The 9,928-nt window shown below is 46.1% G+C and overlaps 1 protein-coding gene across 1 annotated transcript; it reads left to right on the top strand.

Moving 5' to 3' along the window:
• The first annotated feature begins 841 nt into the window (after positions 1 to 841).
• EIF2B2 (eukaryotic translation initiation factor 2B subunit beta) lies at positions 842 to 7,968 on the top strand. Its single transcript, XM_066276202.1, has 8 exons — positions 842 to 1,066; positions 1,187 to 1,307; positions 1,457 to 1,605; positions 2,502 to 2,665; positions 4,354 to 4,449; positions 5,009 to 5,146; positions 6,155 to 6,221; positions 7,400 to 7,968. Exons 1-8 carry the CDS (start codon positions 904 to 906, stop codon positions 7,555 to 7,557), a joined length of 1,056 nt encoding a protein of 351 aa, XP_066132299.1. The 5' UTR covers positions 842 to 903; the 3' UTR covers positions 7,558 to 7,968.
• The last annotated feature ends 1,960 nt before the right edge of the window (positions 7,969 to 9,928 follow it).

The raw sequence follows: 9,928 nt of genomic DNA, 5'->3' as shown, positions 1-9,928 counted from the left end.
CTAAGAATTAATCTTAAGGAAATAGAGATTCTCATTACACACAGACTTTGCCTTCAGATAGCCCTGGATTTAATATAAATGTATCCCCTTACTGTTTAGATTCTGTGACTCTGTTTCCTAATCTGTAAAAGAAGGATAACAGGCCATACCTCACTGAGTTGCATTAGATGAGACAATTCACATGCACTGCCCAACATATGTAAGCATTAAGTAAGTGGTAGTTCTTGATATTGTATTATATTGTCTAGCCTCTGTAGTATGTCCAAATGGAAAGACATCAGCTTTGCTCCCAAATTAGCTCCCACTTTGAATCTCTTTATTGTGGTGGGTATCGGTTTCCTCATTCCTAATCGCTCAGTCTTACATTAGGTGTCCTAGGCAAAGGCAAAAAAGATACGGTCCCTTGCACTCAGGAAGCTGAATCTGTTAGAGAGGCACAGGCGCAAACACAGCATTATAAAGGGTGGGTCTGTCCACGGGGTAGCGGGTCCTGGACGCGCATTCTGAGCGTCAGTGTCAGAAGATGCGTTCACTGGAGCTGGGGGACCAGGAATATAAGCCACAACCTCTCCAACATAACCTCGGTAGTAGTGTCAGGCTTTAAAACAAGCTGTTCCCATGGCAACGTGACTAGCCACTCTGAAGGTCTCTCCAGTCACCTCTTTAGCGTCTGAGCGACAGGCGAAATCCAGCTCCGCTTCTGTCCAAGGGCGCGCAGATTCTCGGCTGTAAATAAACTGAGACTCCACGTCTCTGATTGGCTCAGGCAGCGAGAGGCGTGGCCTGCCGTCTCCCAAACTGGAGTTTTTTTCGCGGAGCGGAAGCCGACCTGGTCCGCCCCGGAAGTGCAAACCTGCTGGTCTTCCAGGTGTGGATTCCGACCTCACGGCCACTTCTTTCAAGATGCCGGGAGCCGAGACTAAGGCCTCGGAGTTGTCGGAGAGGATCGAGAGTTTCGTGGAGGCTCTGAAGCGGGGCGGTGGGCGGCGGAACTCCGAGGACATGGCTCGGGAGACCCTGGGGCTGCTGTGCCAGATCATCACGGACCACCGCTGGAGCAACGCAGGTAAGGCAGGCCTAGCTCCATCGCGGCCCTGGCCACTTTCCGTTCCCCATTCTCGGACGGAAAGTCTCCCAGGCCTCACCGCGCGCTTGCTCTGCTCACTCTCTCTGTCTTGGACTGCAGGGGAGCTGATGGAACTGATCCGCAGAGAGGGTCGGAGGATGACGGCCGCGCAGCCTTCAGAGACCACTGTGGGCAACATGGTGCGGAGAGTGCTCAGGATCATCCGGGAGGAGTATGGCAGGTTAGTCCTACGTGCTAGGATCAGGTTTGGATTCTGTGACGCTTTTTGCTCGAACCCCTGACCCCACTTGGAGCCTTTATTGGAGCTTAATAGGTCTTGTCACACATCACGATGCCTTCTCACCTCCTTGGGTCTCGTTGCCTCCATAGACTACACGGACGCAGCGACGAGAGCGACCAGCAGGAGTCCCTGCACAAACTCTTGACATCCGGAGGCCTGAACGAGGATTTCAGCTTACCTTATGCCCAACTCCAGTCCAACATCATTGAGGCAATTAATGAGCTGCTTGTGGAACTGGGTAAGAGTACTGATCCTAGGTGAACAGGAGGACCGATTGCAGAAAAATGAGGGAACAATGCAAGACCCTCGGAGTTATAGTCATCATTAGTGATGGGAGATAACTAGTAGTCTGGTTCTCAGAGGTTTGTCCTCCGTCCTGATTAGGAAGAATTAGAACAGGCGGTAGGGCTAAGACCAACCCTTCATAGACTGCAAATCCGCTGTGGCAGAGACTCTATGAGGACAGGACTATATTTTCATTTTAAAGAAGGTGAACTCCCTAAAACCATGGCTAATAGACCCTCCTTCACTAAACTTCCTCCTGGATTTTTATACCCACTCATACTACCACCATTCCTCTTGTTTTTGACCTAGGAGACCTGTACATGTTTATTACTAAGATCAGAGTTCTTCAAGGGAGGAAGAAGTTGGGTCTGTCAGTGCACTGAGCTGCTGGTTCCAAATTCCTCCCCTATTTTTCTTCTGTGACCTCCCTCAGGTGGAGGTGTGGTAGCCACCTTTTGAAGGATTTTTTTTTTTAGGGGGAAGTTATGTTTACCCCACTCTGAGCACTTTAAGACTTCCCAGATTGGACCATTTCTTGCCTGAAGTCATTGTCTTCAAAGTCAGTTGTGAAGGAGCTGGTGTTACTGCAGGTTAGGGGTAAGTTAATGATGAGGGGGAACTGCTGGGAAAGAGGACAGGCTGAGAACTTGGGAGGTAGACGATCACAGAGAAGCAGGGTTTTTAAGAAGATGTGACATTTCATATGAAATTTATAAACCTGGAGTTACTAAGATTGGCTAGGTGGACCGTCTGTGTGTGTGCATAATGCCCTTTTGTGCTGTGTCATATCTGTCTGTGTTGTGGCATGGCAGTTTCATATTTTCTTTGTAAAGCTGACCGTTCTTGCAGAAGGGACGATGGAGAACATTGCAGCCCAGGCTCTGGAGCACATCCACTCTAATGAGGTGATCATGACCATTGGCTTCTCCCGAACAGTTGAGGCCTTCCTCAAAGAGGCTGCCCAGGAGAGGAAATTCCATGTCATTGTGGCAGAGTGTGCTCCTTTCTGTCAGGTAGGACTGCTGGACTTGCTAAGAAAAATTAAAAATGAGGAGAGAATAAAGGAATGATAGATGGGGTTCATGCCAACTTTGAATTGATAAGCAAGACATTAAGAGGTAAAGTAGGCCTGACCTGTGGTGGCGCAGTGGATAAAGCGTCGACCTGGAATGCTGAGGTTGCCAGTTCAAAACCCTGGGCCTGCCCGGTCAAGACACATATAGGAGTTGATGCTTCCTGCTCCTCCCCCCTTCTCTCTCTCTCTCTTCTCTAAAACGAATAAATAAAAAAAAAAAAAAAAAAAAGAGGTAAAGTAAAACATTCAAGAAATTTTCAAGTTGTTCATCCTGTGAATATCCATAAACATTGGTTTAAGAAAGTTAGGTGAGGGCCTGGCTGGTGGCTCAGTTGATAAAGCGTTGGCCTGATGTATGAAGGGCACACAGGAGAAGCAACCATATGCTTCTTTCCTCCTACACTCCCCTTTCCCTCCTTCTGCTCTTCCTTTTCCCCTCCTGCATCCAGTGGCTTGATTGAGTATTGCCCCAGGCACAGAGGATAGCTCAGTTGGTGCAAAGCATGTTGCCTCAGGCACTAAAAATAGCTTGGTACTGGAGAATTGGCCCCAGATTGGGTTGCTGGGTGGATCTTGGTTTGGGTACATGTGGAGTCTGCCTCACTATCTCCCCTTTTCTCACCTAAAAAAGTGTTGAGTGAACTGCTGGGTTGATGGAAAGGTAAATATTGTTTCCTTAAGATTACTTTTAGCCTGACCAGGCGGTGGCGCAGTGGATAGAGCATTGGACTGGGACCCAGGTTCGAGACCCTGAGGTCACCAGCTTGAGCGCAGGCTCATCTGGTTTGAGCAAAGCTCACCAGCTTGGACCCAAGGTTGCTGGCTTGAGCAAGGGATTACTCGTTCTGCTGAAGGCCCACAGTCAAGGCATATATGAGAAAGCAATCAATGAACAACTAAGGTGTCGCAATGAAAAACTGATGACTGATTCTTCTCATCTCTCTCCATTCCTGTCTGTCTGTCCATCCTTATCTATCCCTCTCTCTGTCTCTGTTAAAAATATATATATATATTTTTAAAGATTTTTTTTTATTCATTTTAGAGAAGACAGAGAGAGAAGGAGAGAAAGAGAGAGAGAAGGAGAGAGAGAGGGAAGGGAGGAGCAGGAAGCATCAACTCCCATATGTGCCTTGACCAGGCAAGTCCAGGGTTTCGAACCGGCGACCTCTGTGTTCCAGGTCGACGCTTTATCCACTGCACCACCACAGGCCAGGCGGTAAATATTGTTCCTTTTAGGAATTAAAATACAGCAAATTCCTTGGGGATGACTGTGTCTTGGTCTCACCTCACTTAATCCCTAGATAAATAATAGGTTTTAAAAAAGGAAATATGTAAGGAGGCAAAATGTTGTAAAATAATTGATCTGGGAGCTCTGTTGTCAGTGACGCCCAATTATACAAACAAGTAGTTCCAGTTTGTGGCTGCTCTGGTGCAGATGTGGAGTATTAAACATTTATTAGCTCCCTTGCAGCTTACCAGAGAGTACCTACCACAGGCACAAAAATGAGTTCATTGTATGTTATATGTGTTAATTATCACAAAATTGTCTAGAACTAGTTACATTTGCAAAGTCTTTCACTATCTGTCACTCTTTGTCCCGGCATCAGCCTTTTTGTCCTGTTGCAGGGTCATGAAATGGCAATCAATTTGTCTAAAGAAGATATTGAGACAACTGTCATGACTGATGCTGCCATTTTTGCTGTGATGTCAAGAGTCAACAAGGTGGGTGTGTGTGGAATTATATTATGTTGACTTCAGGAAGATTATAACTCAAATACTTTTACTTTTGTAATGTCTGTAAGAAGAGTTTTGAGAGTACATACTTGGGCCTTTTAAATCTATTAACTGAATTACTTTCCCTTTGTGTCATTATTCCTCATTTGGAATAGCCTCTTTGATGAAAGCATTGACAGGATGAAGTGGCAGGTCAGCTACTAGAGCTCCAATAGAGCCCCCCCCCCCATGCTCAGAGAGCTTGGTGGCGGTGGATGGAAAATGAGCAAGGCTCCCCGCTTCTCGGGAGTCGGGAGTATGGTATGGATTTTGAAGCCCAGGCTGAAAGCAGCAGCTCTTCATTTCCTGTTCTGTACTACGTTCACCCTTTTCTTGGGAACCCGCTTTAGAGCTAGAACTTGTGGTCCTGCACCCAGACTCCCTTTCTTCTGTTCTGTGACCCCTCCCTATCCCAAGACTCGGTCCTGAGCATTGAGGCTGTTATGCACGATGGCCCTTTTAAGGCTTTGTCCCCAGGATGGCTCACATTTTTCTTCCTGTCTCCAAGGTGATCATTGGCACGAAGACCATCCTGGCCAATGGTGCCCTGAGAGCAGTGACTGGAACTCACACCCTAGCATTGGCAGCAAAACACCATTCCACCCCACTCATCGTCTGTGCCCCCATGTTCAAGCTTTCCCCACAGGTACGTCTGTCTGCCTGTAAGCAGCGGGGGGAGGGGAGCCGAGGTGTGGGCTTGATCTCTGGGCCTTCACCCCACTCGCTCTGGGGCTCCTCTTTATTTGCATTTACTCAATGGATTAGATCCAGGGGAGACTGGAAAAAGCCACAGGAGTTTTGATCCAGGAAAAACAATCGATATTTTTAACTTGTCAGCTTTCAGAAGTCGAAATTGTCAAGTCAGGACAGTGCCTAGTTGGGGAGGCCCATTGTTTACATGGCCACCACTCCTCGTCACCCTGACTACTTTTCAAAATGCCAAGCAACTTAAAACTAGGAACATACTATTTGTTTTATTTGTCATAGTTCCAGGTACTGCCTCCGAGGCCTGAATATAGGCAGTTACTAAGTGAAGAGTCATTTCATTAGTGATACGAACTATTTGCTTTGAAAATGCCAATCTTTTTATAGGTCACTATTTTTTTAAATTGAAGTTTAATTTACATAATATACAATCAACCATTTTAAAATGTTCAGTTCTGTGGCATTTACTACATGCACAGCATTGTGCAACCAGCACTCTCCAGTTTCAGACTTTTTCATCGTCCCAGAAAAACACGCTGTACCCATGAAGTAATCATTCCCTTTTCTCCCTTCTTCTCATCTGCTAGTAATCACTAATCAGCTTTCTGTCTCTCAGGGTTTGCCTCTTCTGGATAGTTTCTATAATAGGAATACTGTATGTGCCCATTTGCTTATGTCCTCTTGCACTTTCCCTAATGTATTTGCGGGTCATCTGAGTGGCAGCACAGTACTTGGTTTCTGTTTATGGCTGAATAATATTCCAGTGTATGGATATAGCACAACTTACTCACCTGTTGATGGGCATTTGGGTTCTTTTTATCTTTGGCTTTTGTCAATAATGCTGCTGTGATAGCACATGCTTTTTTGTGGAATTTTTTTCCCCTTTGGGTAAATACCTAGAAATAGAATTGCTGGCTTCATTTAAAAAATTTTTTTTCTTCTTTTCTAGTTCCCCAACAAAGAAGATTCGTTTCATAAGTTTGTGACTCCTGAAGAAGTCCTGCCCTTCACAGAAGGTACGGAAGTGTGTGCACGTGTGTGTTTTGGTGTTTCAGTTTTGATTTTGATGGTCAATGAGACTGAATGCTGTCAGTTTGTGCTTTTTATCATCCTTATTATGGGGGCTTGGAGTCCAGCTTAGAGTGCCTAGAGACCTGATCTAGTTTAGGTTCATTTTGTTTGAAACTAATACACTTTAGCTGAGTTACTGGGGCCAGGGTGGGTTGGAACACCCAGTGTTGGGGTTCAGCTTTGCCTGTCGTTTGAGACACAGGCAACAACCCATTGGGAAATGCACTTGTCTTCAGTTGCTGTCGGGAGTTGTTTTGGTGACGTGGCTGCCAAAGGGAGCAGGCTCTGAAATGTCCCTACTTATAAAACTGGCCTGTAACTTGGGTACTGAGTATTGGGCTCCTTTTCTCTGACTGCTGAAGGCGACAGCTGTGTTCAGTGAGCCTCATCAACAGTTAACATGGCTGTAAAGACCCTCTGGGAGCAAAGCGTAGTATTTGGGGTTCTAATTCTGCTTGGAAGTTGAATAACTTCATCTATTTCTTTATATCTATAGGGCATCCACTGTGTGTCCAGCACTGTTCTAGGCACTAATATAGCAGTGAACACTACAGACAGGCCCTGCTCACACAGCTTACCTTCTGTTGCAGCAGATGGACGGGAAAATGTTAGGTCATAGTTAGGAAAATAACAGCTACAGAAGATGAAAGAGAAAGTGGCTAGGGGACTACCTTGGACTGGGGAAAGGTCTTAATGAGATGACATTTCAGCCGAGTTCTGAACACATAGAGCCCCACATGAAGGTCAAGGAAAGAGTTTTCTGGGCTTTGGTGCCAAGCACCTGAGTTGGGTACATGCTCAGCCAGTTGGAAGAAGATGGCCACATGGCTTGGGAGGAATGAGCATGAGATAGAGGGGTACGGTTCGTGGTTAGTAGAGTGTGGCGGGGAGGGCCCGAACCTCCAAGTTTGAATTCTATTCTGTGGGCTAAGAAGAGGCGTTGGAGAGTTTAATCGGGGAGTATTATGATCTGAAGTTCTCTTTTCTGGTTTGCAGTTTGCTGCAGCTTTCCTGCCTTGGGGTAGCAAGTGCGTCTGCGTTATCGAGCCTAGAATGTATTTGCTACTTACCCATTAGAGCAGGATCCTCAGCTTTGTCTTTGTCACGTGTGATTACCTTTCAGGGGACATTCTGGAGAAAGTCAGCGTTCATTGTCCTGTGTTTGACTACGTCCCCCCAGAGCTCATCACCCTCTTTATCTCCAACATTGGTGGGAACGCGCCCTCCTACATCTACCGCCTGATGAGTGAACTCTACCACCCTGACGATCATGTCCTATGACACGCTCATCCTAAGCGGAAGCTGCTTGGGCAAACATGGAATGCAGAGGAGACTTCCGTGTCGCTGCTGACATGCACTTTCCTTGTAATGGGGATGAACTGGAGTCAGTCTGAAAAAGCCAGATACCGTGTTCTGCCTTTTTAGCCATTACCTAACATGGATGCACATCCAGGACTGTGGGTTTTTTTGTTTTGTTTTCTTACCTTTCAGGTCTTAACAGAGCAGCAGGCCTTGACCTATTGATTTTGGAGCTTCTTAGTGACCTGGGGTATCTCTTTCAGGAACTTAAACTTTCTGGTTCAGTGGTGTGTTAAACATAACACTGAATAACTTGCTAGGATACTGGTTCTTGCTCAGAATTGGCCGCCACACCTTTTCATAGGCTGTGCCAATAAAAGCTGCTCGAAGGTTCCTGCGTTGGTTTATTTATTGTTCTGCTTTGACTGAGCTGCGTGAAGCAGCAGCAGTGGAGCCCTTTCCGTGTTTCCATACAGCGCTGTAATTAGGAGTGACCGTCTGGAACAGAAGTACAAATGAGAAATAGTTACAGTTTCCTTTATAATTTACTGGAAATGGTCCCAGATAACCTAGTAGTAATCTAAGACAGTGGTTCCAAACCCTCTCTAATCACTAGAACCATCTGGGAGCTTGAAAAAACAAACATTTGTGGGCTCCATCCCAGACCCGTGACACCTGATCTCTGGTGGCACCTGGGGATCTGTTCAGAGCTCCCCAGGAAAGAACTCTCTCATGTACTGTTAATGGGATTGTAAAATGGTGCAATCTTTTTGGAGCTGTTTTGAACCTGCACTTGTAGAATTATTTGTATATGCACACAAAGGTATAGGCAAGATTGTCCATTGTAGCAGCTGTAATGTCACAGCCAAAATGTTTAGCAGTAACATTTTATATTCTGTAATTGAAGCAAGAAAAGTTTTAAAGTAGGCCCTGGCCTGTTGGCTCAGCAGTAGAGCATCTGCCCCAGTGTGCGGAAGTCCCAGGTTTGATTCCTGATCAGGGCACAGGAGAAACAACCATCTGCTCCATTCTTGCCCCTTCTCTCTCTCTCTCCCTCCTACAGCTATGGCTCAAATGGTTTGAGAAAGTTGGCCCCAGCCACTGAGGATGGCTCTGTGGCTTTTCTTCAGATGCTAAAAATAGCTCAGTTGCTGAGCAACCAAGCAGCGGCCCCAGATGGGCAGAGCATTGCCCCATAGGGGGCTTGCCGGGTGGATCCCAATCAGTACATGCAGGAGTCTGTCTCAGCCTTCCTGCCTCTTACTTAATTTAGAAAAAAGGGGGGGGGGTTAAAATAGATGTGACATTCCGTGGAACACTATGTATATCCACTGCAATAGAGGTTTCAAAAGGGTGGCTTGAGCCTGACCAGGTGGTGGCGCAGTGTTTAGAGCAGGGGTCTCAAACTCAACTCAGCATGTGGGCCGCAGAGCAAGATCACAGCCGTTTGGCGGGCCGCACTAGGTCTACAAAAGGCAACTGTTACGCAACACTTTTCTCACTGCTGTTAAAAACAAAAAAAATCAGTACAACAAGCACAATCGTACATGCAGTTTACTCAGTGTCACAAAATGACCAGAAACTGTAGTTCGCATCACAACTGCTGTTAACTAAGCTAATATCTAGCCTAGGATGCTAGAGAAATGAAAAATACAAGTAGGCCCCTAGGCTTACTTTATTTTATCCAAAATATTTTGAACTTTGTGGATTAGTCTGCGGGCCGCACAAAATTGTTCGGCGGGCCGTGAGTTTGAGACCCCTGGTTTAGAGCGTCAGACTGGGATGCGGAAGACCCAGGTTTGAGACCCCGAGGTCGCCAGCTTGAGCGCGGGCTCATCTGGCTTGAGCAAAAAGCTCATCAGCTTGGACCCAAGGTCGCTGGCTTGAGCAAGGGGTTACTCAGTCTACTGAAGGCCCACGGTCAAAGCACATATGAGAAAGCAATCAATGAACAACTAAGGTGTCGCAATGAAAAACTGATGATTGATGGTCCTCATCTCTCTGTTCCTGTCTGTCCCTGTCTATCCCTCTCTCTCTCTCTCTGTCCCTGTAAAAAAAAAAAAAAAAAAGGGTGGCTTGAGGGCGATGTCTGGATTGAAGACATTTTGGCTGGTTCACCCAGTATTTAATTTGAGTTAGTTATCTGTATTTAAATATCTGGAGATTACACATTAAATGAATTTAGATTTCTTGCTTCTTTTGAGAACTCAGACTTGGCAGTTCTGGATCTATATTCCCAAGTGGTAGCAGTTGGCGACAGTTGGGTAGCTTCTGATTCCTTTGGGTGGAAAACCTCCAATTTTCTGCAGTTTTTCTGGGTCCATTTAACTGATTTCATGTTGTGTGTGTAACC

This window comes from Saccopteryx bilineata, chromosome 4 (assembly GCF_036850765.1).
Source record: "Saccopteryx bilineata isolate mSacBil1 chromosome 4, mSacBil1_pri_phased_curated, whole genome shotgun sequence".
NCBI classification, from domain to species: domain Eukaryota; kingdom Metazoa; phylum Chordata; class Mammalia; order Chiroptera; family Emballonuridae; genus Saccopteryx; species Saccopteryx bilineata.
Note: the sequence above shows the minus strand (reverse complement) of the source record. Positions and strands in the feature narration are given on the sequence as shown.

Excerpts from the sequence above, each read along its gene's own strand:
- EIF2B2 (XM_066276202.1), top strand. The coding sequence starts at position 904 with ATGCCGGGAGCCGAGACTAAGGCCTCGGAGTTGTCGGAGAGGATCGAG. Across the intron at positions 2,666-4,353 it reads AGTGTGCTCCTTTCTGTCAG|GGTCATGAAATGGCAATCAA; the intron begins GTAGGACTGCTG and ends GTCCTGTTGCAG. Across the intron at positions 5,147-6,154 it reads TGTTCAAGCTTTCCCCACAG|TTCCCCAACAAAGAAGATTC; the intron begins GTACGTCTGTCT and ends CTTCTTTTCTAG.